We start from the raw sequence: 27,707 nt of genomic DNA, 5'->3' as shown, positions 1-27,707 counted from the left end.
TAAGTTATAGGTGGTGCCTGGAATTAGCCCCTGGCTTTTTATACTCCAAGAGTGAGAGATCGCTCCTGTAGTTCCAGTCTGTATGAGGATTGTTCCTGTCCATCTTGGGAGTTCCTGAAAGTTTGTTACCTTCCCAACAAGGCAAAATAAATATAACTCCAACAGAGACCATGGGACCACTTATAAAATGGCAACAGCAGGTATGCAGACCCAAAATTAATAAACAGAGTACTTCAGATATACAAGAAATTGTCATAGGGTTTAACTTCTAAATATCTATCAAAACTGAAATATTACGTTTTATATGGACGGACACTTCACTGGTTGAAGAGATTGAGAATGGGCCACTCATCATAGATCCAAACACAGACAACCTCAAATGAAAACACTTAAATGTGCATATTCCTTGTTAGGTCTGACCTTTTTCTTCACTATTGCTTCCCTCTCTTTGTCTCTCCGATTCCACTGTTCTGCTAGATCTTGTATGTGAGCCAACTCTTTCTTCTTCAACTGCCATAAAAACGCAAAGACACAAAGCAGACAGGTTAAAAAGGCATGCCGTTTCTATTTTTACCTATCTGAATAATACAAAAAAAAAAAAAAAAAAAAATCAAAGATAAAAAAGGTATGAAATAAGTTACATACAGTATATTTTACTAAGCAAGTGAAATATTGTCACCATAAAGCAATTCATTTCCCATCGCACGTAAATTTTTATCTCCCTCCCGTCCCTTATGGTGCTTTGTACCTCTACTATCAACATGTCACATTGAAAATGTGGCCAAACTGCATGGAAGTGGTTCATTCATTTTTGGAAGGCATTAAGAAGAGAGAAACAGCATGTGGAAATTGAACTGTACAAACGTCATACAGAGAAAAATTGAATACTGTACATACAGCATGTAATAAATAAAAGGAACGAAAGGAAGCCAAAACTTCTAAGGTATTGCTTACACTAGCTCATTTTTAGTGAAGTTAAGGCATGAAAAAGTGAGAATGAGATATGTATTATTAAATTAAAATAAACCGTTCACGTCTTTATTTTCCTCCAGCAGTCCCAATGACTCTACCAATAATGGCACAAATCACGTGTGCATTTTCACATGCATTTATTTGCATCTTTAACCCCTTAAAGCCTGAAGATAACACAAATCTTAACACCTGAATGCAGTTTTGCAACTTTGGCATGTGCATATCATCACTACTGCATCCGGGTGAATTACACCTTTTCTCAGGACGAATCAGGCCTTCAATTGATGGCAAATGAGAATGGATAGCTCCCTATATTTTTTTTATTACCATCCAAGAAAAACTGGCGCCTCAAAAAAAAAAAAAATTTTTTTTACTTTAGATGTATTTTTCCAGCCATTATCACGATCTCTACCAAACTCTGCCCTTAAAAAAAATAAATAAATAAAAGTCCTACTCCTGACATTCACTGCAATACCACATTCGTATATTATTTGTCGTTTGTACCCACAGTAGGGCCAAGACGCAATAATGTGTATTTTGTTTTTGTTTCCTATCCTATCTAAAAACACACACCAACAGCAACGTTTAAATGATTGATCACTGTGATAGCCAATTACAGGCTATCACAGGGATGATGTAATCAGGAGCCAGTCATCTAGCCTCCCAGTCATTATTATGAGACCAGGTGGTGTCGCTAACAGCCCGGTTGCCCTGATGGAGGTGTGCCATAAAGCACCAATGCTCATATACGTAGCACCTTTGAAAAGGACCCATTTATGTGACGCTGATGTGAACGAGTTAAGCAGCTCAAAGCCTGTAGGAAATAACAGTGAACAGGTACACAGTCCTACCCAACACCGTAAAGAATAAATCAACACCACATATTTGCATTTAAAAGGATTTTGACAAAGCTTTAAGAGAAAAAAAATAAAATAAAAATGAAATGAGCTGGGGGGGAACTGAAAGCCCAAAAGTGACAAATTCCAATCAGATGCAGTCATTGTCTGGGTATTCAATACCTGGCAGTGACATTCCTATATTCTTTTATTAACACTGTATAGTGTGGATGGTGGACTGTATGGTTTGAGCAAGAGAAATCTGTATGGCTACCAATAAGAACATGATGGACACAGCAATTGGCCTATAAAAGAGGCGTTTTAATTCTGCCCAGTGTGTACAAGGCCAAATATGCACAGCAGCGGATGGCTCTCCACTCTCTGAGAAACCTGTGTCGAGAAAAATAGGTAGGCTGCCATTGCTGACTTCAAATAATAACCAAGCTTAAAGCGAACTGCTGTTTACTCTAAATCTAAACTACAGGGAAATGTGTAATAGGCTCCTATAAGCATGGTCATATATGAAGCATTGCTCCCATCGAAGCCCAAGCTGCTCTATTATACAAATAGTAATGTCATGCCAGACCATCCCGATGCTTCAACATCCATTTGACAGAAAGTTTCAGTAACTAATAGTGAGGCACAGGAAGCAGAAGGAGACGGGTCAATCACGACTTCAAGAACCCAAGTCAATGTTAATAAAGCTCCCGTGTAGTCTGAATATTCAGAAACTCCTACATGCAATGCGACCATGCATGCTTGCTACATATCTTGCTGCAGTCTAGTATCCTTAAATATTCATATATACATTAAGAAATGTTTGCTCTGGTGACTTGATTTTTCAGTACTGAGGGTGCCTACAAATATACAGGCATGTACAAATTGGGGCAGCACTTTGGCAAAGTGGTCCGTGCTCTTGCCTCGCAGCACAGATACAGGGAGTTTGGCTCCTACCAAGGACACCATTTGCATGGATCTTGTGTGCTCTAGCAAGCTTGATTTTCTATTAGGTGCACTGGTTTCCTCCCACAACCTGAAAAAATACTTGAAAGTTAAATTGCCTTCTACCCAAATAAAGACTTGGGTCTGTTAGCAATAGAATAAACGAGGACACAAAAGGCAGCGCTCGATGGGTAAAATCAGAAGGTACCGTATATACTCGAGTATAGGCCGACCCGAATATAAGCCGAGGCCCCCAATTTACCCCCAAAAAAACTGGCAAACTTATTGACTCGTGTATAAGCCGAGGGTGAGACATGCCTGTCCATCCCTGTGTGTGTGTCCGTCCATCCCTGTGTGTCCGTCCATCCCTGTGTGTCCGTCCATCCCTGTGTGTCCGTCCATCCCTGTGTGTCCGTCCATCCCTCCCTGTGTGTGTGTGTGTCCATCCATCCATCCATCCCTGTGTGTGTGTGTCTCCATCCATCCATCCATCCATCCCTGTGTGTGTGTGTCTCCATCCATCCATCCATCCCTGTGTGTGTGTGTCTCCATCCATCCATCCATCCCTGTGTGTGTCTCCATCCATCCGTGTGTGTGTGTGTGTGTGTGTGTGTGTGTGTGTGTGTGTGTGTGTGTGTGTGTGTGTGTGTGTGTGTCCAGCCTACCTTTGTCCCGAGCCTCCGTCCAGTGCCTTGCCTCCTTGCCTCCGTCCCGTGCCGTGCCTTGCCTTGCATCCGTCCCGTGTCGTGCCTTGCCTTGCCCCCGTCCCGTCCCGTCCCGTGCCGTGCCGTGCCTTGCCTTGCCTCCGTCCCGTGCCCTCTTCGTCGGCAGCCATTGTAAAATTCAAAAGCTGCGCCGCCGCCTTCGCCTGTGATAGGCGGAACACTGAATTTCCCAGCAGCCTGTGTTCCGCCTATCACAGACGTCGTATCATCCTCGTGCGTAGTACGAGGATGATACGATGTCCGTGATAGGCGGAACACAGGCTGCTGGGAAATTCAGTGTTCCGCCTATCACAGGCGAAGGCGGAGCCGGAGGCGCGGCTTTTGAATAGAATGGCCGCTGTCTGTCTGCTCGACACGCTGATCGGGCAGGCAGACAGCGATGACTCGAGTATAAGCCGAGGGGGGCACTTTCAGCCTCAAAAAAGAGGCTGAAAATCTCGGCTTATACTCGAGTATATACGGTACATGTAGACAAATAGCGAAATAAAAGCTAGTTTATTGCACAAGAACGGTGAATAACCACTGCAAAAAAGTCTATGAAAAACTGTAGGCTATTGAGAAGGATGCAGCAATCGGTCATAAAAGCATTAATGCATGTAGCAGTCAAAATTGTTAAAGGTTACGATATTAAATGCAAAAAACGATACCACACTGACATCCAGGTAGGAAGGGGTTAATATCATCCAGGTGGTTTGCGGAAAATGGACAACCTGAACCACATTGAGAGCGATGACAACCTGATGGAAAAAGAAAGATAAGCAGCTCCCTATTTTCAGGCTGGAGATCAGGCTCCGTTGGTGTCCAAGATGGAGACCGTAACAGTGGGTGGACACTCTGCTGGCTACTGTAAAATGCTGGGGCTGGTCGCGGGGTACAACCTTGCCAAGCGGCAGGCAGTGGGATACGATTTCTGCTGCTGGAGGATGATGCCAGTGGGGCCGAACAAAGCCACAGGACCCGGGCACGCTGGGTGACGTCAGCCCTGCTTCAGGAATGTGAAGGGAAGAGGAAGTTCATGTGAGGTGGTGGACTGCAAGCTTTAGGTTGCCATGACTGACATGTTTTGCACACATGTGTTTTTTTTTACCTCAGGTTGTCATCGCTCTCAAATGTAGTTGAGGTCATCCATTTTCCACAAGCCACCCGGATAGCGTTAACCCCTTCCTACCTGGATATCCGTGTGGTGCCATTTTTTGCTTTTAATAAGCATAACATTTAACAAAATTTCTATATGCATTTATGACCGATTGCTGCATCCTTCTCAATATCCTACAGTTTTTCATAGACTTTTGCAGTGGTTATTCACCGTTCTTGTGCGCTGCCTTTTGTGTCTTCTGTTTCCTATTATCCATTTTCCAGTGGTTGGCAGTCCAATTTATACTCTCCCGGGTCCCATATCTACATACCTACTGACAGCTTCTAGCGCTTAAAGAGGGAGTCCACCCAAAAAAAAAAAAAATTATTAAAAGCCAGCAGCTACAAATACTACAGCTGATGATTTTAATAAATTAACACTTACCTTTCCTGGAGTCCAGCGATGTCGGCAGCCGAGGCCTATCAATCGCTCGGCTCTCGGCTGCTACCGCCGCCATTCTCGGTGAGGGAATCAGGAAGTGAAGCATTGCGGCTTCACTTCCCGGTTCCCTACTGCGCATGCGCGAGTCGCGCAGCGCAATGAGAATGCTCCGTGCTGTCTCTGGGACCCGTATGTGTCCCAGCAGACAGCGCGGCGGGACAGGAAGAGGCATAGACTCCAGTGGGAGTCTATGCCCGGAAGTGGGTGCAAACACCTGTCTTAGACAGGCATCTGCACCCCCTCCCCCCTGAAAGGTGCCAATTGTGACACCGGAGGGGGGGAGGGTTCTGATGAGTGGAAGTTCCACTTTAGGGTGGAACTCCGCTTTAAGGAACTTGGTGTTTGTTTTGAGATTAAACGAGCAATGGTGTAAGCATTCTACATGCCAAGTACTTAAAGACTAGCTCCACCTTTATCAACATGTTACACCTGTATTCAAGGTGTGACATGTTGCTAAGCCCCGCTCCTCCGTTACAGTGTTCGGGGGTTCCACTCCTCACCAGTCGCTGTCATTTTTAAAATTGAATCATCTTTACAGTGCTCTGCCCACATAGCCGCATCATTCTTTCATGGGGATCTGTGAATGAATAGACTACAAGTGCCGTCTGCCACCACAGTAGTGAGGGTACAGCACTAATAAAGAAAGGAATAAAAAAAATGCTGAATTAGCAAACCAGTTACGTTTATACCAATATGTTGGGGCAGCGTACTGTATATTCAACATAATACAAGCTCAAAACAGGCCTGGGAAAGCCATGTAATAAATGCAGCTGTGCCGAACACCAGAAGGGTAAAGTCCAGAATGTTCCAGCGTTTTTAAATAACAAAGACGCAAGTTTATATTAATAAGAAAAATAAGTCACATGAACAATACACATCTGCTGCCAACAGTATCTATATTATTACTAAAACATCATGACAATGTTGGCAAATAATGATTATATGAGGCGCTAATGTAAGTGAAACATCTATATGTCAAAGATTTAAAAAAAAAAGTGCTCCAGTTTTTGGCAAGATAACTTTGCTTAAAATTTCTCATTTCTCGACACACTAAAAATAAAAGATATTTTAAGATCCAGTTGACCTTTTGATTTATATTAATTTGTTAAAGTCAGGACTGCTGAAAAAAATAAAATCCATTTAAATTATCTGTAAAATGCTTTTCATGGAGTACATCACAGAACACAGGAAGGAGTTCTAACATTGGGGTTATGTGCCACTTCCAGGTGACTGGATACTTGAAAATGAAGCTGAACCCCAGACCTACATTACTCCTCCTAGCATACATCAGTTTTGTAGCAAGGAAATTAAAACACAGAAGGATTTTGCAGGTAAATAAAAAAAAAAATTAAAAATCCTGTTTTCAAAATTATACATAAGACACAGGAAAGAGTGCGTTCTTAGATCTTTGGGACACTCAAAATCAATCTCATGAGCGGTGGGCAACACAGCAGTCAGCAGCTCCAACAAGGCAGGCACGGTTCCATCAAAGCCTGCCTTAAAAAAACAAAAACTAAAAAAAACTAAAAAATACAAAAAAAAAACAAAACACCTGGCCAAAGCTGGCATCCACAGGGGCTTGAACACCCAGCTGTTACAATTTTGCAAAAGCGTAAGCTGAAGACCAGAAAGTAGCCTTGCAGACTGTTAACCAAAACCTGATGAGAGGACCAAAAAGCACCAACACCTCTGGTAGAGGATGCTCTAACAGGGAAATGGTGAAAGAGGGAGTTGCTTGTTTTGTTCATGGGAAGAGGAGAAACCATTATACTTACCTGAACCTCTGCTCCCGAAACAAAAAGTGCTCCCTTACGATCCAGCAGTGGATTGTTCCCAGAGTCATCACGTCCAGGGCTATGGACATGGCTCTGGGTTTGGTGATGTCAGTACTTGAGACTGCTAGAGCATGGGGGTGCAGGAGCTGCAGGGAATGGTTTTGTGTGGAGTGGAGCAGGAGGATCGGGGTAAGTATATCTCCTTTCATACTTCCTTAGGATGTAGTAGAAACATAGATGCATAAAAGAACATAAATTTGTTACTGGATCTATTTATTTGCTTAAAGAAGGAAGATTTCCAGGTGGAGCTGAGCATTTTTTTTCTGAAAAGGGGATAGTAGGCCAAATAAGTTTGGAACCTCTGCTCTGAAGATTCTCTGACAGGATCAGAAACATTAGGCACCTCTATGCCAGATTCCCCTGGAGAAGTTGGCATTTGTCCAGTGGAAACAACAAATTGCATTAACTGCAAACGAAAACCTCCACAGACAGGAAGAACAGATGAAAAACCATAGCTCTTGTCCTAATGACCCATAAGGAATCCCCAGTTATACTGTCTTAGCCCTTGTACACACGGTCGGAGATTCCGACAACCAAATCCGTCTGATTTTGTCCGTCGAGTTTTGTCCGACGGATCTTGTCCGAAACTGTTGCATACACACGGTCGGACAAAGTTGTCGGAAAATCCGATCTTTCAGAACGTGATGACGTAATTTCGTTACGATGGGACTACGTTCAGGCTAGTAGCCAATAGCTTTGATGTAGGAATTTGATCTGAGCATGCGTGGCACTTTGTCCGATCGGAATTCTCTACACATGATCGGAGTATGTCCGATTCTAGCATTTTGTCGGAAAATATTTCCGGCAAGTTGGAAAAGTTGGTCCGACGGATATTCAGACGGAAACAGTCCGATGCAGACCACACACAGTCGGAATATCCGACAAAATGTTCCGATCGGACACATTCCGTCAGAATCTCCGATCGTGTGTACAAGGGCTTAGGCTGAAAGCAGAGTCCCATGAAAACTAGACACAGAAGGGTTGTCACCAGTATATGACTTGGGAAAACTTGTGCTCATTTACTAACTGGAGAGACTCCCAGGATTTCCAATATCTGGCCCGAATTTACCAGCAGCTGCTGATGGTAAAAAAATGTTTCCAAACAATTTGGATTAGCAGCAACAATGGGAAGTGTCATTATAATGGTATAATGGGGGAATTTTAATTATCCAGACATAGACTGTGTGGAAGAAACTACGCATTCATCTAAGGCTGGCCAGTTCCTAAATGTCTTGCAGGACAATTTTGTGGGTCAGATGGTAAATGCACAAAATAGAAACAAAGCTTTACTAGACCTACTGATTACCAACAATATAGACCTGATCACAGATGTGGAAATACGGGGCAATTTAGGAAACAGCGATCACAGGTCAATTAGTGTGAGTATAAACCACACAAACCGGAAACATGAGGGGAATACAAAGACACTGAATTTCAAAAGAGCCAACTTCCCCAAACTACTATCGTTGATAGAAGATAATATGGATAAGGTCTTAGGAATAGAGGTCGACCGGTATGGATTTTTCTCTGGCCGATGCCGATATTTAGAAATCATGGCGGCCGATAGCCGATATATGATGCCGATTTTTTTGGGCTGATATGTTAGGCCGATTTTATTTATTTTTTTTTATTTTTTTTTTTTTAATCCCCCTTGATCTAACACACCTTTCCCACTGGGGCGTTTTTCAGGCGCTTTTGGGCTAAAAACAGCACCTGTAAAGTGCCTGCAAAACGGCTCCCCTGCAGTCTGTGTGAAAGACAGAGTGCTTTCACACTGAGGCGATGCGCTGGCAGGATCTTAAAAAAAAGTCCTGCAAGCAGCACGTTTGGAGTGGTGTATACCGCTCCTCCACCACTCCTGCCCATTGATATGAATGGGCACCACTGCCAAAGTACATGCAATGCGATTTGGCAGTAGTGCTTCATGGGCGCATTTAACCTCTTCCTTGGCCGCTAGCTGGGTTATATGTGCCCCACTAGCAGCCAAATAGCGCCGCTAAAATGATGGTAAAGAGCCGCTAAAACTTGCAGCGTTTTACCATCAACGCCTGCCCGCTCCAGTGTGAAAGCGGGCTTCATAAGTGATACAGAAAATTTCTTACATTTAAACATTTATTAAACAAAACAAACCTCCAATCAGTTTACTTGTATGTATGATTTAGATAAATTAAAAAAAAAAAAATATATATATTAAATAAAAACAGGTAGTCAAAACTTTTGGACGAAAAAAAAAAAAAATGGGCTACCTTTACTGTTTTTATTTTATTTTTATTTTTTAAATAGTGTATTTTTTTTCCAAAAAAATGCATTTGAAAGACCTCTGTGCAAATGCCGTGTGACATAAAATATTGCAACAACCGCTATTTTATTCCCTAGGATCTCTGCTAAAAAAATATATATAATTTTTGGGGGGTCTAAGTGATTTTCTGGCAGAAAATACAGGATTTTTACTTGTAAGCAACAAGTGTCAGAAAAGATTTAGTCTTTAAATGGTTAAACTGAGAACTTCTACACACAGATGACTTCATTCATTCAAGTGTAAACATTGTATCTTTCTGTTCTTTTCTTGGCAGCCTGCCCAGAGAGGAGGAAAGACGTTTCTATGACGACTCAGGCAACTTACACTGACTTCTATTACAGAAGTAATTTCAAAGTCCCCCTGTAGTTCTAAATCAGCTTTTTATCAGCACAATCGGCCGATGCCGATTAATTAAAAAACGGCAAATATCGGCCGATATATCGGTCGACCTCTACTTAGGAACAAAGAACATGGAGGAAAAATGGGTATGCTTTAAGTGCATATTAAATAAAAGGCATTAGCCAATGCATCCCAATGGGAAATACATTTAAAAGAGCTAATAAAAGTCCTAGGTGGCTTAACTCCAACGTAAAAATGCATATAAAAGCAAAGGAGAAGGCCTTCAAAAAATACAAGGCTGGGGAATCACATCAACATTCCAACTTTACAAAGAATGCAACAAGAAATTTGAGAGTGTAATCAGGGTGGCCAAGATAGATCACGAAAGGCACACAGCGGAGGGGAGTAAAAAAATCCCAAGAAATTCTTTAAAGTACATAAATAGTGAGAAAGGGAGGTCAGATCATATTGGTTCCATAAAGAATGACGAAGGGAATCTGGTTACTAAGGATGAAGAGATAGTGAAGGTATTGAATTTATTCTTCTCCTCAGTCTTCATGAGGGAATCGAGGGGCTTCAGTAACCAAAACTGCTATGTTTATCCTCATGACACATCACAGGAAGCACCCTCATGGCTAACAGAGGACAGAATTAGAAATAGACTTGAAAAACTTAAAAACGGAGTTCCACCCATTTAAGAGTCAGCAGCTACAAAAAGTGTAGCTGCTGCCTTTTAAATGATCAGACACTCACCTGTCCCACGGTCCAGCCATGCGGGCGCATGAAGCCCCGCTCCTTTCCCCTTCCTCTTCGTGGTGTCGGTGTGCTAACTGTGGGTGCCCTGCTATGGCACTGTGCATGCCTGAGCAGTGCTGCGATTGGCCGGGCAATCTTCTGGGACCTGTGACATGTCCTAGAAGATTGCGGGGGGGGGGGGGGGGGGGGGGAGAGGGAGTAGAGGTGATCTTCCTTCAAGCGCCTCGGCATCGGCTGGGTGCCTGTAAAAACAGGGTTCACACTCCTCCCCCCCCCCAAAAAATGTGGCATGTCGGGGGGGGGGGGGGGGGGGTCACCGGGACCAGATGGCTAGCACCCGAGGGTCCTTAAGGAACTCAGTCAAGTAATTGCCAGACCATCGTTCCTAATTTTTACGAACAGTCTACTGACTTGAAAGGGTACCAGCTGATTGGAGAACAGCCAATGTAGCACCAATATTTTAAAAAGAGCCAAGATACATCCCTGGGAATTACAGACCAGTTAGCCTAACATCAATTGTATGCAAGCTCTTGGAGGGAATGATACGGGACTATATACAAGATTTTATTAATGACAACAGTACTATTAGCAGTAATCAGCAAGGATTCATGAAGAATCGTTCTTGCCAAATCGATCTATTAACCTTCTATGAGGAGGTGAGCAGCCATCTAGATAAAGGAAGGCCAGAATAGGTTGCTCATTATCCTCAAACTGCATCCCTTAATGGATGATACAGAAAAGAAAAATATCCACAAAGTATGTAAAATGCCAAGGCATTTCAATACTCTGGGATGAATTTGTGAGAACTGCAAACATTTATTGCCAACAGCAATTACGTTTCAAAAGAAACAACCTGATTGTTATTGGCAATAGCTGCACTTTTGCATAACATTTTAGCACTGAAAATAAAAATGTTAGATTTATACTCCCAGCTACCTGGCTAGCAAATATTTCTTCTTGGGTTTCTTTCCATGCTTCCAGCTGCAGAACAGCTTTGTACTCAAGAGTCTCACGGGGTTCTGCTGCAGGTTCTGCTGGAGGCTGTACTGGAGGAGCAGGAGGATTCTGAACAGCTAAACTCTAGAGATTTAAAAACAAGTCATTATATATTAATAGGTATTTACCACGACAAAATGGAACAATATGGTAGAGAATTATACATTTTGACTTTTTATAAACCAATACCTGAGAGGACTCTGAAACGACCACCTCTCGTACCTTCACAAGTCCATAATCTGCTACAGTTATGGTGAATGAAAGATCAGCTACTTTGCCATTTGATCTGAAATAAGAATAAATATTGGAACGATCTATGAATCCCACAATAGCATAGGAAAAATGAACCAGCAATATTTTCTAAATTAAAAGAATAAATACTTCAGGGATACCTACGCTGAGAAAAATCTGGTGATTACCACTGCTGACCTTCTTAGTTAAGAAAAACACTTCAATATTTTCTCATTTACTGACCAAGAAGTAGTATGCAGATCAGGAGAGTCAGAGCGAGGCAAAAACTCCTGATCTGCATGCTTCTTCTGGGTCAGCGAATCAGTGACAGTAATGAAGCAACCGATCCAGCATGGCAGCCAAATAAACAATATTTTCAAGACTGGCAAGAGTGGTCTCAAGTACAGGTTTCCATTAAAGGACTGCTGTATTAATAGTCGACAGGATGTGAATGGTTATAATTGTCAAAATGATTTGTAGTTCTTTTCAGAGATTCTTGTGACTTACATTCCCCTCACACTACATAAAAACACACCTCAGGCCTGAAATTGGAAACATTATGCAATAACAAAGCAGGGGTCCCCAAACTATTTAAACAAAGGGTCATTTTGCTGCCCATCACACTGCTTAGGGGCCAGGCTGTGGTCAGGAAGATTTCTAAAAAAAAAAAAAAAAAAAAAAAAAATTAAGTCATCGGACAGTGTAAGCACGCCCCAGGGTCAAAGGTCAGTGGGAGTAAAAAATGCTGCTGTGTCAGTAATAAATGCCCCTGCATCTGTGGTCAGTGAAAGCAATAAACTCCCCTTTGTCATTGGTCATGGAAAAATGCCCCTAAGTAGGTGGTAAGTGCAAGCCATAGAAAAAAGAAATAATGACAAATGATTTATCAGATTCATTAGATTAATTTAAATACAGGTTGAGAAAACAAGTTAAGCATTATAGGCCTAGCAGAATCATTCAGTCCCAGAGAACATCCTAAATTATGTTCCCAGAATATCCTCCAGGCCCTGGGCCTCAATACCGTCTGCAAAGTAGCAAAACCACTGACTGGGGTTCTAAAATCAGGGTAATAAAGCTCATTAAAATAAAACGGTGTCCAGTGATGGTGTTTTATCTGGATTTCTTGGAGATCCCTTATTCTACAGGTCTACAGAACACAGAGTGCAACCTTGTAGCAGAGGACTAAAAGCTGCTGTTTGCAGATTATTCCACAGCCCTCGCAAAGCAAGGAAAAGCAATTAATCATGTATGCCAACTACTAGTGAATAACAGGTTGAACTTTGCCCTTAACTACCCAGCCGTGCTTCATAAAATTTACACCAGATGAAAAATCCATCACCTTCACGTCAGCTGAAGCATTTTCAATGTCCAGGATCGGTCAGATTACTCTCCCTGCACGTAGGGGGCTCCACTTTCCCCAGCACACAAAACACCTTACAGAGCACACAAGCACAACCAAAACTACATATTTATGGTAAGCTGGTACCTTCTTTTTAAAAAGATTGGCTATGAGATGATATAATCAATTAAGTTACAACTTTCCACACCTGAAAAATGCTGGGTGGTAATAATCATTCTGCCATTTTTCAGAGGCCCAATTGCGCTGTGGTCCACGTCAAACCCTTTACAAATGCCGCAGGATAAGCATGAGCATCTGTTCATAAAATTGGACTATGGAGACATTTTGTTTCTACAGTTGTAGATACCTGTTGTGGAATGCATACTGTATTGTTCATGAAAAACTACAGGAAAAGTAGAAGCCATGAAAACAGCTTGATTCATGTAATGATTCGGTGCAATTTTACCGTTCCATGTCAGCTATGTTTCCTAAGCAATTGCTACTCTACTTACCAGTCTGTCATGCTATATCCTCCAAATGTATGATCACAGGGCATACAGCTGATCTACCACAGGAACACTACCAGGCCTATATTTCTAAATGTTTAACCAGAGGGCTTATCATATGGGGTGGGGAAAGCCACACTAGACACCTCTTTAAGTCATATTTATGGGTATGCTACAGGTAGAATCATCTACTTGCTGTCCATGCAGCTCCTACTTGATTTGAAATGTGGATCTTATGTGTTTGGGTCCAATGTACTCAGGCTGTAATGCCATATACAAATTTGTGATTGGTTATGTCCAAGAGTACTACTAAGTTCTAAATATTCTAAATTGGTGCAGCACACTCTTTTGGTTTAGGTTTTCAGAATTTCCCAGCTGAATGTACTCCAATTATATGGGTTTGCTATATTATTTTGCACTCTTTCCTGAAAACAGTCTATGATTAGGTCTCTCGTTTTATTTGTCTTGAGCAATAAAACGTGCCCGTTGTCTATGTAATAAATTCCTTCTGTGTATACAATATTGCAGGGAGCTTGTTTTTTTCTATTTCTTTGACTAAATATGTACATTATTATTACTACAGTTTACAGGATTTCAATTGCGCCAACAGTTTGCGCAGCGATTTACAACGTTAGGTACAGTTACAATACAATTCAATAGAGGATGAATCGGAGGGTGTAGGTGTTTGCCAGCATTGATATTGTTATTTTATGGCTATCTGAATACTAATGAATACTTTTTGGATTTAAAATAAATGCTCCAAGCACAGAAAGATATCCATTGACCTTCCAGAAATGCACTAATTTCCTGTTCGAGCTGACAACTCTGTCCCAGCTACACTAAAGTCCTAAGCAGTGTTAACAGCCTTGCATTCGCTTTAGTCTAGAAATCTGAAAAAACATAGCAGTGTTCTGGAGCGCCTGTGGTGCAAGACTCTCAGAAAGATTTCAACCAATATGAATCTGCCCTCCAAAAATACAATTGCAGCTTCCTCACTGCCAAGACCTATTTTATCACTCTCATTAACAACTTATCTCATCCCTGTCAACTCTTCTCTCCGTTCAACTATCTACTTAGTCCTCCACCCACTAACTCACTCACTGGAGATCGCCAAATTCTTCAAACAGAAGATTGTGAGGAGGTCTCTGCTGTTCAGATACCCTCCATGCTTTACACTTCAAGCTCACAGGTACAATCATTACTTCCCTCATTCAACCCCATCAATATAGACGAGGTTTCTAAACTACTTGCCAACGTTCAGCTAACCACCTACCCTCTGGATCCTGTTCCTCGCAAAAATGCTATGTTCTCCCTCTGGCTCTGTTCTACACTCTCTAACCCACATCTTCAATCTCTCCCTCACTTTTGGAATCTTTCTCAACTCTCTAAAACGTGCTCTAGTCAGCTCCATACTTAAAGCCCTCATTGGACCCATCTGATCTTAACAATCTACGCCCCATCTCCAGGCTCCCCTTTTTTCTAAACTCCTTGAACATCTGGTCTACAAGCGACTGAGCGACCACCTTGCTGAGAATAGCCTTCTTGATCCATTTTAGTCTGGATTTCGTTCTCAACATTCCACAGAAACTGCTCTCCAAAAACAAACGATCTAATGACCAAAACCAATGAACACTTATCTGTATTCCTACTCCTGGACCTTTCTGCTGCCTTTGATACGGTTGACCATCCCCTTCCGCCTCAAAAAACCCTGTGGTTGTACTCTTCGCTGGTTCTCTTCCTCCTTACTTACCCAGCCACACCTTTAGCGTTACTTACAATTCTACTTCCTCCTCTTTTCTCTGATGGGGTCCCCCCAAGGTTCTGTTCTTGGACCTCTCCTGTTTTTACTCTAAACTTCCTCCCTGGGTCAACTGATAGCCTCCCATATTTTCCAATACCATCTCTATGCTGGTGACACCCAAAGCTATTTCTCTACCCCGTGCCCCTTCCCCTGATCTTTGTCAAAAATCAATGGCACAACCATCATCCCCTCATGCCAAGGTCCTAGGTGTAGTGTCCTAGACTATGAACTCACCTTAAAGCCCCACGTCCAATCACTGTCCAAATGTTGCTGCCTCAACCTCAACAACATCTCCAAAATACACCCCTTTCTAACCAATGACACAACAAAGCTCCTAATTCACTCCCTGGTCATCTCTCGCCTTGACTACTGCAACTCCCTTTTCATTGGCTTACCTCTACATAGTCTATCCCCCCCCCCCCTTTCAATTCATCATGAATGCTGCTGCCAGACTTATCCACCTTACCAATTGCTCTGTGTCTGCTACTACTCTGTCAATCTCTCCACTGGCTTCCGCTCACCCAAGGAATTAAGATCAAAATACTAACAATAACTTACAAAGCCATCCACAATTTAGCCCCCAGCTAAATCACTAGCTTAGTCTAAAAATACCAACCTAATCGTTCTCTTCATTCCTCTCAAGATCTCCTCCTGCTCTCTAGCTCCCTCGTCACCTATTCCCATGCTCGCCTCCAGAACCTTTCCCGAGCCTCTCCAATCCTATGGAACTCCTTACCCCAATTTGTCCAATTATCTCCTACTCTTTTAGCTTTTAGACAATCCCTGAAAACCCTCCCCTTCAGAGAAGCCTATCCTGTCCACACCCAACAACTGTATTTTCTTCATTTTATCCATCAATTCATCCCCACAGTTATCACCTTTTGTTTCACTTGACCCTCCCTTCTAGATTGTAAGCTCTAACAAAAGCAGGGCCCTCTGATTCCTCCTGTATTGAATTGTATTGTAACTTTCCTGTCTGCCCTCATGTTGTAAACGGCTGAGGAAACTGTTGGCACTATATAAATCCTATCTAATAATAATAAATTATTAATTCATACTGGTTGAGCATAGTCAAGCATAAGACAACAAGCTGAAAACCACTCAAGTGTAGATAGGGCTTACAAATATCTGATCCTCTTGCAAATTTCTGGCAAGAAGCATCTGATTTTACTTTACTAGGGCTCATACTATAGGAATTGTGGTAGCGCATACTTTTTTTTTCCCCCCTAAATATTAACCCTTACTTGCTATAACGGTACATTAATATTAACTATATGCATGTGTTTTTTTTTTTGTTTAACTGAAATTCTAATAAATATTATTAGCACCGCTGATAATTTAGATTGTGTCTTATTAAGTGGGGTGTATGTTTATACAATTCGTTATTCTGTGTTTATTCACTGTAGATTTAAATCATATTGAAATAATGATGAAAAATTGAAATCACTGCAATTCATGGTTCTAGGACAACAAAGAACAAAACGTAGATGGGAGGGGTCAATACTTGTTATAGGCACCATGCACAAAAAATAAAAAAAAATATTGTATTTGTATCCATGTTAAAATACAAAAATGTGGTCAATAAAAGCCCCCCCCCCCCCCATTTATTGGACATGCACAACTACTTTAACACCCCCACCCCCCATAATGTGGTTTTTAATTAGCACATCAAAAGTCAATATTGTTTTTGCCACCATTCACCTCTACTAGGATCCATCACTGGATCTCCACTCTGGTTCAATTAGGGAGAGCGCATTTATGATTGGCACCATGGCCAATCATTAGATAGCTCTTGTGAGTGACACCTCCTTAAATACAAAAGCGAGTTGTGGCTCATTGTTTGGGCAACAAGTCGCTGCACTTAACACAAGCCCCCGCCCCCTGCTGCTTCTGTGTCCCCCAGTGCATCCCATGTAACCAAGCAAGCCCTTTGAAGCCCCTAGGTCTCAAGCACGCCCCTGTGACCAAATGTGACCCTATGTCTCCGGCTCGATGACACCTGCTCCAAGCTGTCTCCGATACGTGCCTACCTAGACCGTCTTTTTCTTAGAAAATATGCACCTCTGGCCATAACAGTTGCACTCCACAGTTGTCTGCCTTGCTATGCTTTACTGTCAGTACCTTGTGCTGCCGTCTCAACCCTCAGGCATGCCCCTGCAATCATTTGGACTGTCCACCTCTGTGTGAATCAGATGTATGGACAGCACTATATATACACACACACACTGATCACAGATTAAAGAAAGCTATATAAATGGTGTAAAAATATGTGCGACAACTGTATTTGAAGGAGTTGTTGTGCACGTTAATTTCCTTTCAAACAGCACCATCTACTGGCAGTAAATTATATAACATTGCTTTAGGGAATTTATAGTGTTTGTACAAGCAACAGACAGGCCAGGATAAAGAATTAAGGTAATGGGCTATGGCGCTAAAACCCAATACATGTGCAGCTCTGTGCATAAAAATATATATATAAATATAATTTATATAACGGTGCTATCAAAATTCTCAAGTGTGTGCATATATGTGCTAGTACTACGGTGACCCATACATATGCTCATGCTGATAATAACAAATGTATAAAAATTTCATAAAAAACATCCAAAAAGAATCAAAAAAATGTGCAAATTAATAAGTCTCAGCAAACATGCAAATATCGTGGAAAATGTTTAGTCCCAAAGAACGTCTTTATGCATAAGAACTTTTCAAAATCGCATTCAGAAATCGCTGGAAAGTCGCACGCTGTAATATTTCAGGTGGTAGTAGTAGAATAAAGGGACTAGTGCAAAAAAGGTGCCAATCATCAATGTAGAGAGAAAACACTCTTCCCCGGTGCACCACTCAGTATTGTGATAATGTGATTGCTCTCACCAGATCAAATACCCCTGTGGGGTTGGCCAGGCTTTCACAGTATAAGCCACTGTGCTGCTAGCTGAATGCTGCTGCTGGTGCGCTGGGGGAATGTTCGCTCTTCACTTCATATGTACTCCGTTTGTTATGTGCATAGAGGAAAGAAACATATCCATGGTGCAAATACGATTTAAAACGGCTTTTTATTTCGTTGTAAAAAAGAGTTACTCACATTATCACAATACTGAGTGACGCACCGGGGAAGAGTGTTTTCTCTCTACATTGATGATTGGCACCTTTTTTGCACTAGTCACTTTATTCTACTACTACCACCTGAAATATTACAGCATGCAACTTTCCAGCGATTTCTGAATGCGATTTTGAAAAGTTCTTATGCATAAAAAGACGTTCTTTGGGACTAAACATTTTGCACGATATTTGCATGTTTGCCGAGACTTATTAATTTGCACATTTTTTGATTCTTTTTGGATGTTTTTTTATGAAATTTTTATATATTTGTTATTATCAGCATAAGCATATGTATGGGTCACCGTAGTACTAGCACATATATGCACACATTTGAGAATTTTGATAGCACCGTTATATAAATTAAATTTATATATATTTTTATGCACAGAGCTGCATATGTATTGGGTTTTAGCGCCATAGTCCATTACCTTAATTCTTTATCTCTTACCTCCGCCCCCCCCCCACCCAAGGGGTGGAGGATCTAGGCATAGGCAGCTTTAACCCCATATTAATATCCTCACTCACAGTTTTTTATTTATTTACTTTAGTCACAGTAAGAGGGGGCAGTTCATAGCGCGACTTTATCTATTTACTCAGACAGGCCAGGATAACAATATGGAAGCTGCTAATTTCTTTCTGAAGGTGCAAACTCTAGGTCTGTCATGGTTATTCTTCCTTTACTATCCAGGGATTCATAAGCCTAAAAAAAGCACGTGCATACCAGTTGTCAGGATATACATATTTGTGCCCAGTTAGCATTCCTAAGAAACAAGGGACAGCATAACCAATGCTCAACATAAGTGCCCTTTTACACTGGTGCACTTTTGTCACGCTGGAACGCACCTTTCCAGAGTGACAAAAGGGTGTCAAAATGATTCCCTTTTAAATGCTATGCAACTTTTCAGAACTCTGCACTGCGTTTTGAAAAGCCTTGCATGCTGTATCTTTGGTGTCCTCAACAACCAGTGAATAGTTGCCTGGCCCCTCAACCACAAAATAGATACATTTACAAAGCCCCACCACACTCTGCAACTATACCTCCATGGTGGTCACTGGTCACCCCGACCACCTCTTTGCTCTTTCACATATGTGCAAATTGGATGTGGGTTTCCTCGCATCCAATTCACTTTCAATGGAGCCAGTTCACACAAGTGTGGGGCGGGCACGGACTGCAAAAGGGTCCTGCGCATTTTTGGGCCCAGTTCAGGTGTGAATTCAGGCATAAAAATTTGGACCAGAATCGCATCTGAAGCGGTGAACAACATTCACCGGACCCCAGGCACAAACCCGTGGCCGGCACATTTGTGAACCCAGCCTCAATGTTCGGTCTAACCCATACCCCCCCCCCTCCCCCTTCCCATGCCCATTGAGATGTTCCAGGCTGTCCGTCCTTAACAGTATTTCCAGCTCATCCCCCACTCAGTGTGCAATGCGATGTCCGGTGCTAATGGTGGCAGGCTCAGCTCTGTCTGAACCACTGGCCAAACAGCAGAGAGGGGCTGGGGGTGACGACCATGGCAGAATATGGGGGAATTGTATGTGTAGCTTTAAACTGGTTGTTAAGGATGCTAGTAAGCTAATTAACAATCAGTGAATAGCAGAGCCGGCACCTGTCTGCACTCTAACAACCTTTGAATAGTTGGTTGTTAAGGAGCCGGCACCTGACAACCAGATATTTGCAGCAGATGCGTAACAAATTTTAAATGCACAGTGCATTTTAAAGCTCCCCAGTGTGAAAGAGCCCTTGCTGTTAACAGACTCTGTATTAGCTAAATACTAAGGGTGGTAACAAATGAGCAGGGAACAAAGTGCCCCATTTCCACTTTTACGGTTATCCCATTCTGCCCTGATCTGCCCCCAAAATTAACAGGCACACATGACACTCCACTCTGCATCCAAAAAAGCATTGCTTGGTGTCCGAGTAGCCAATTACCAGGCCACAATGCTTTCACAAGGAGGGTGTGATTAGCACCGTGCAAGTACCCAGACCCAGAAAAACTGTAAATAAATAAAATCTAAAATAGTTTGTGTTCAGGATATCACACACACACACACACATCTAAAACAGTTAAAGAGCCAAACACCTGAGCAGAACAACTTCAGATCACCTTACCCATCTACAGCCATAAAAGGGGTCATCCCAATACAGGTTTGTCTCCAACAATGGTCCCCATGAGGCCCTAAAAAACGAGTCTTCTCTGAAGTTAAAGCATTTGACAACTGAAGTCTTGCCACTCCAAGCAGAAGATCCTTAGCAAGTCGATCTTTGTGCCAAAGCTCAACTAGAAGAGGCAGTCTGTGAAAAAAAAAAAAAAATAATAATATATATAATAATAATTAGTTTACAGATGTAAGCTCATATTTAAACATAGTCAGTAAAAAGTCAGTGAGGAAAATCATTCTCAGATAAAAAGGATTTTTTAGTCCATTGAGAGACACAGAACATTTACAAATAGTAAGGTTATACCGCCCCCTTGAGTTTAGGGCACAAAGAGGCAAAGATACACATGGTAAGACAACACTAATATAATGCCTTGTACACACGGTCGGACATTTCGACCACAAAAAAACGTTGTTTGTTCGAAACTGGTGTTGCATACACACGGTCAGACAAAGTTGTTGGAGAATCCGATCGTTTGGAAAGGGGTGGTGTTCTTTGCGTACGACGGGACTACGTAGAGGCTAGTTGCCAATAGCTTTGGTCTCATAATTTGATCTGAGCATGCGTGGCACTTTGTCGGAATTCTCTACAAACAATTGGAAAAAGTCCAATCGGATTTTTTTTTTGTAGGAAAATTTTAGATCCTACTCTCAATGGAAAAAGTCAGATGGAAAAAGTCCAATAGAGCCCACGCACACGATAGGATTTTCTGACAATATAATCTGATCGGACCTTTTCCGTCTGAATTTCCGACCGTGTGTACATGCCATTACTCTTCCTCTACAAATTGGATTTTGGGGCATCTACAGCGTGGCAGATGACCTTTTAATTCAAGATGTGAAAGTTATTACACTTTGAATACTGCTGCTAGTTTCTTTAACTTATTTTATTCTTATACACTTTGGAAGAGGGAGCGCGAGGAATTATTCATTAAATCATTTGTTCATGGGAACAAGACTGAAACCCCCCTGGTATGGGGACTCCCCAAGATACAGATTTCCTCTGGGGCAAGAGGAAGAGATTACCCCAATCACCCAAAGAGACCAGTTGGTCCTGGAAGGAATATCTAGGTCCATAGAGAGCATGTTGATGTCTCGCCTCTAGCCCAGGCTTTCAACCACAGAGAGTGAAGCCAAAAAGGGGACCAAGAGCGAACGAGAGAAGAAAAGACCATGTTAAAGCCCAATTCTAGGTTTTATGTTACTTTAAAATAGTTTGTTTAGGCAAAGCTGGCCCAAACAAACGATTTCTTGTAAAAACTGATGCAGCCGCTGTCAGCACTGGATACATGGGGATGACACCAGAGCGCGCTTAGAGCCTCTGTGGGCAGAATTCTCCAATAGAGTCCACAGTGGGCATGGAGGACCCCTTTGGGTATTCTATACTGTTAAGTGTATAAATACTTTCTGTAAAGGTGAACTTACCCTTTTGAAGTAAGATTACTAAATGGTGTCAATGAAAACAAATATATCTTGAAGTCTTTATACAATGTGCAACAGCAGTCTCTCCACATAAGCACTTTTCAGAAAAGGAGTATGAACTCAAGAAAAACCCCATCCCCGTCACTGGTCAACACAAAATCACCTGAATGTGCACAGATTAGTGACATATGAAATATACAAACTTCTATATAACCTCTGCTCCTCAATTTAATAAGAGAATGAATAAAGTGTGCCACCTGAAGTACAAATGGACAAAGCTAATATACCATAAAGAAACTAGTCATTCTAGACTAGGAGACAATCCTACTTTATGAAGATCAGGGAACATATGACTGTCCAGTTATCTAACTCTCACGTGAGAATAAGCATTCTAGCTACAATTTAAAGTAGTATAAACATTAATAAAAAAAAAAAAACAACCAGAACCTATTACCTTAAAAACGTCTCCTGAAGTTTTTGGGGCACGGCTGCAAAATCAAAGTCACAGTAAGACTGCGGAAGAAAAACTTCCATATTCCTATGAACTTCCACTGGAGGATTAGTCATTATAGGGGCTGCACTCCCAAAAAACGGGTACGAATACCTGGATAGAAAAAGAAAACCAATGAGTATGAGGATAAAAAGAAACTATGCTTAGCCAACTTTTTCCTAACATTTGCTATGATATGGATAACTATCGTTACAAAGAAAAAGGATTATTTTTTCCCCCCCCACATTTAGATAAAATAAGCAAAGGTTGTCTGTATTCCTTTTTTTGTCCTGGTGAACATTTGATTTTGGATAAAATAAGAAAAGGGTTGTCTGTGTCCTTGCTGGGGAGCTCGGCTTCCTCTATTTGTACTGGTGACCATTTTCATCGAGCTTAAATGAAAAAATCCAAAACTGTAATTGCCAGTGGAACAGGTATAGAAATCTTTCAATAGGGATACCTTCTCTATTGACAACTGTGTAAGGCTACATCCACACAGGTGGCCAACATTGTATAGTTTGCTGCATTCAAAAAGGCACCTAAACGCCGCCTCTGGATGTAGCAGCACTACGCAATACGGTCACATATCTACTGTCCGAATAGCAGTGTTCAGATGTCCGCAGTAATATTGACCCTGGGTGCACAATGTCAATGTCCAAATAAGCTCTATTCGCATGTAACGCTCAGTTGAGTGGTTACATGTGAACAGTGGCAGTGCTAGTCATTGATTTCTACAAAGTACAAATTCTGACAGCTGCCTCTGACTGTTGCTGCTGTTTGCACACAGTGTACACAGGCAGAGTTTAGAACCACCATCAAGATTCTCACCAGCGACAACCCCTGAGCAGCCACATGAATGTAGCCTTGCCTTCCTTTGGATAAATCTCCACTCACTTCTTGTTGTGCTTCAATAACAGATAGCCAACCATTACCTACTTTATCCAAAAATTGGAGAAAAAAAAAAAAAAAAAAAAAAATCAGTTTAGTTGTCCTTAATTGGCAGCAATTACTGGGGTAGTACCCACATTTCTACCAGTGAGTTGGATTTATACGGCAGTCAAGTAAAGTGCTGCAGAGCCCCTAAATGAGCACAAATTTTGATGAGCAGGTCTCCCTTGGTATTTAGAACAAGAGTGATGGAAACCATTTAAAAAGGGAAAGACGGATGTGAGAAATAGAATTACTGTAAAATGTAAGGAAAAGCATTGCATCAAAACTTGAAGCCACTGACTTGACAAAGGTGAGACTTTGGTGGCCAGACTTCACTATGACTTTCTAAGCTGCAAACTTATTCAGGGTTAGGGTTTCATAAGACCTTTAATCTGTATTACACCCAAAACCAAAAATGTAACATATCGCAGCTTAACAATCCTTTGATGTGGTGGCTGCATTATTTTATTTTTTGGCATTTTCTCCTTGTGATTTGACCAGTGACACTCAGTGCCTTAGGGTGCCTACACTCAGGATGGAGGAGCAACAGAGACATTTTTGTACAGAGGTATTTTTCATCTGGGGGGGGGGGGGGGCAAGTTAAATATACTAGCAGGTTTAGATACTCTGACAAATTAAAGTAAAACTCCACCTCACACTTTATAAAGAAGTTACAGCAACATTCTTTTTCTTTTGGGATAAAGTTTTTACATAAATGAATAACAGCTAACCATTGTAAGCACCCGTGTCAGTGTTTAATGCTTTGTCTAAGCCATCTGCCACATTTACAGGACTGGTTTTTCTGTTGAAAAACAACAGACTTATTGACTGGATCACCTGGTGAAAATAAAGAAAATAGAACTTAAAAAAGAAAAACGAATGCAGCCACCACATCTAAGATTTTGTACACTGCAATATAATAAAGGTTTGCTTTTGGGTTTATTGCTGCTTTAAAGTATAACTAAAGCCAAAACTTTTATTTATTTTTTGTTTTGAATAGAGTGGAGAGGGATTAGAACCCTTGTCAGTTTTTATTGCTGTCTGTGTTCCTGATAAGAAGATTCACCCTCTATATTTGTTCGGTTTACCATTATCATTGAAAATGAAAGTAAAGAAAGTCACAAATTTTAGGTTGTACCTGGAAAAGTAATGGAGGGGAAACCTTCCAATGGGGAAACTAGTTCCAGATCCCCAAGGGATTCCCGTAACTGCTTGCCGACCAGCCACCATCATTATACAGTGGCAGGTTGGCACATTTCTGCGAGACATCGTAGCTGTACATCTGCCTTTTAAGCATGGATGGCCGGCGCATGCCCGCTGCACTTGCGGGGGACCCGATGCGCATTGCTGGGGGTCGTGATGACCACCAGGCATGAAAGCCAGAACAGGGACATGTGTGTGTAAACACACAAATCCCTGTTCTGCGAGTAGAGGAGAGACAGATCATGTATTCCTACTAGCTAGGAACAACGATCTGTCATATTCTCTAGTTACTCCCATCCCCCTACAGTTAGAACACACACGAGGGAACAGAGTTAACCACTTGATCGCACCCTAGTGTTAACCACTTCCTTGCCAGTGACATTTACACAGTAATCAGTGCATTTTTATAGCACTGATAGCTGTGTAAATGTCAATGGTCACAAAAAGTGTCTGATCTGTTCGCCATAAGGTCGCAGGCCTGATTATAATAAATTAAATATATAAATTTATATATTTAATTATAATATAAATATATATATCTTGTGTTTTTTTTTTTCAAAATTGTCACCCTTTTTGTTTATAGCTCAAAAAATAACGACGTGCAATTGTCAGTTAAAGCGATGCAGTGCTAGATCGTAAAAAACGGCCTGGTAATTAAGCAGGCAAATCTTCCGGGGCTGGTGGTTAATTTGCAGAGATCTCCTCTCACTTCCTGTTTGGCTATGGGACAGGAAGCGAAGGAAAATCTTTGCAATGGGACACAGGTGGCAAAAACAAACACTGACATCTGTTATAACCCTCCCACACTTGATCTAAAATTTTGTCCTATAGTTCTACTTTAAGGAAGAAAAATTTCCAAAAAAAAGGTCTGCAACAGCAGCCCTATATTTCTATCTGCTCTATGTAGAAAGATACAATACAGAAAAGTTAAAACCTTAGTATGCAGTTTACAGGGAACCCAACATCAACATTATGGATACTTCTAAGGTCAAGTGAAAAGCAGAAATGGTGTGCCGCTGGTGGAACTGCGATCTTCTGTCCAGAAGTAGATTCAGACAGACTCCGGACAGCCTCTGGAGCGCTTGGTGGTGGAGGTGGTGGGGACTGAACACCTGAGATCAGAAAACAGAACCCTTTAATGCTCACATAATGCAATCGCTCAAATCATTCAATACATGTCACTTCATCCAATAGAGAAAAACTTCTCTGAAGACAAAATTAGGGACAGAATGAACTTTGATAGGGGAAGACTGGCCATCTCCCCTCCACATAAGCATGCTGCAAAAGACATAAAACAGATGGATAGAAAAGTAAGTCTCATCAAGTCAGACAGAAATGTTTTAGAATGTAAGAGTTCAGTTTTTTTAACCATTTAATTGTGACATATGATGTGATTACAGGAGTTAATAAGTGTGCAGTAAAGGGAAAACTCTCCTAGGAAATGCTGCCATTGCTAGCCTTCCGAAAATGCCAATTACATGGTCTTTGGCTTCAGTCATTTTTGAATCGCAAATCTGGAACAAAGGATGCATGATCACATGAACAAGTTACATGATCCTGATCTGTATACCTGTAATGGGGCAGTCAGAAGCTACTCTGGATCAACCTGGCAGCCAGCATTTTCAAAGAGAGGTCAGCAATAGCAGCATCTATACAGTGGCTGTGCATCCATAGAGGGTGCAGGAGCGCCGCCCGCTCTCTCCTGCACCCATCAATCTCCAATAGATAGATTCTTGCAATGAATAAATCTATCTATTGTCGCCGCTGCTGCCCCCTATTCAGGTGTCTGGCCCCTTGTCAGGCGCCGGGCATCTGAATTACAGCAGCGGAGGTGTTTTTTGGAAGAGCCTGATTAGAGCCATCGGCTCCAATAGGCGTTCTGGTTAGAGCCATGGGCTCTAATAGGCTTCCAAATTGGTAAACAGCGGGTGCGCTGCTGTGCGTTCTCTGTTTACACAGTGTTGTGTTAGGGAATCAAAATTGCTTCCCTAACACTGACCTGCCTCTCAGCCAATCAGGTGCACCGGGTCTGTTTACCTGTCACCTGATTGGCTGAGGCGACAGGCGCTATGATTGGATTAGGCACCTAATCATATCAGAAGAGGATGGGAGAAGACATCGAGAAATCGGAGGGAGCGTGGAGGACAGTGCTGACCCGAGACAGGTAAGTGACAGGCAGGGGGGCACACTGGCGGCGCTTGATGGGGCACAGTGGCTGCGCTTGATGGGCCCAGTGAGGCTGCAATTGAGGTTTTGTTTTTTCAATTTGTTTGCGACCCTCCCAAAAGAAAATTGAGCACCAGCTGCCACTGCATCTATATTTCTCTCAGTAAACATGTAGTTTTACATCTTTAAAACTACAGGTATAGTATTTAATTTAAAATTAAAGTTAATGTCCCCATAATTATTATGTGTGGGAAAGAGGTTTCATGGTATATGCCATTATCAGAATCGATTACCTGGAAGAGGAAGCTCACATGGTGCTGAAAACTCTGGCCTGGTCTGTGGCTGAGAAGGAGCGGGCTCTGCTTGCACAGACTTTAAGCTTTCCATATCATTGTCTGTGTCCTCATCTTTGGTTGGAGGGGAATCACTAAAAATTGGAGGCTGAGCGGTCACGTTTTTTGACATTTTCTGTGGTGTTGATTGATCTTTCCTTGCCGCAACACTCTCCCTCATTTCATTAAAATGGTGTGAAGACTAAGTAATAAATAACAGATGTATTAAAAAATAAGAACAGCTCAGTTTTTCTAAATTAATGGTCAGAGTACTCCACCTATTTACCTGTAGGCTGGCCTCTTTATGCAAACTTATAGATACGCCAATTGTTGGGGAACTTTCCACTGGCACAGATGACATGTTCTGCTTGGCCCTATTAGGTGGGGTGAGGATAAAAGCACCTTCGACAACTACAGGGTGGTGCTCCATTTCTGTGCTGGCCTTCTTTAGTAGTTCTGTCAAAGCAATATCTGTACTGCCAAGAGACTGATCACCACAACATAAATGAATCTTAAAAAGGGGGAAAAAACAAAAACAAAAAAAAAAGTTTAGATTTTAAAACATAAACAAGTTTAACAGTAGACTTTAAAGTAGAAGTTCACTAAAAACTTAAACCTACTCATACTCACATTTTAAAATGTATCTAACCCTGTATAAAAAAAAAAAAAAAAAATCACCATACATATAGCTTTTCTGAAGCCCCTCCGGTCTGATCTCCAGTGGCAGCTGTTGCGTGCAGGAGAGAACC

At 41.7% G+C, this 27,707-nt stretch overlaps 1 protein-coding gene across 2 annotated transcripts in view; it reads right to left on the bottom strand.

Moving 5' to 3' along the window:
- The window catches only part of CEP120 (centrosomal protein 120), a 152,127-nt gene that overhangs the window by 74,903 nt on the left and 49,517 nt on the right, over nucleotides 1-27,707 (bottom strand). For both annotated transcript variants that reach the window (XM_077462186.1, XM_077462185.1), the window contains exons 7-14: nucleotides 27,245-27,469; nucleotides 26,920-27,160; nucleotides 25,395-25,572; nucleotides 22,292-22,441; nucleotides 20,369-20,551; nucleotides 11,466-11,562; nucleotides 11,217-11,360; nucleotides 421-510 (exon numbers count right to left, since the gene is read on the bottom strand). In XM_077462186.1, coding sequence (XP_077318312.1) covers nucleotides 421-510; nucleotides 11,217-11,360; nucleotides 11,466-11,562; nucleotides 20,369-20,551; nucleotides 22,292-22,441; nucleotides 25,395-25,572; nucleotides 26,920-27,160; nucleotides 27,245-27,469 — 1,308 coding nt within the window. The remainder of the gene's footprint in view (nucleotides 1-420; nucleotides 511-11,216; nucleotides 11,361-11,465; nucleotides 11,563-20,368; nucleotides 20,552-22,291; nucleotides 22,442-25,394; nucleotides 25,573-26,919; nucleotides 27,161-27,244; nucleotides 27,470-27,707) is intronic.

The sequence above is a fragment of the Lithobates pipiens genome, unplaced genomic scaffold (genome assembly GCF_037356315.1).
Source record: "Lithobates pipiens isolate NorthernLeopardFrog02 unplaced genomic scaffold, aLitPip1_a1.2 Scaffold_3, whole genome shotgun sequence".
In the NCBI taxonomy this organism is placed as follows: domain Eukaryota; kingdom Metazoa; phylum Chordata; class Amphibia; order Anura; family Ranidae; genus Lithobates; species Lithobates pipiens.
Note: the sequence above shows the minus strand (reverse complement) of the source record. Positions and strands in the feature narration are given on the sequence as shown.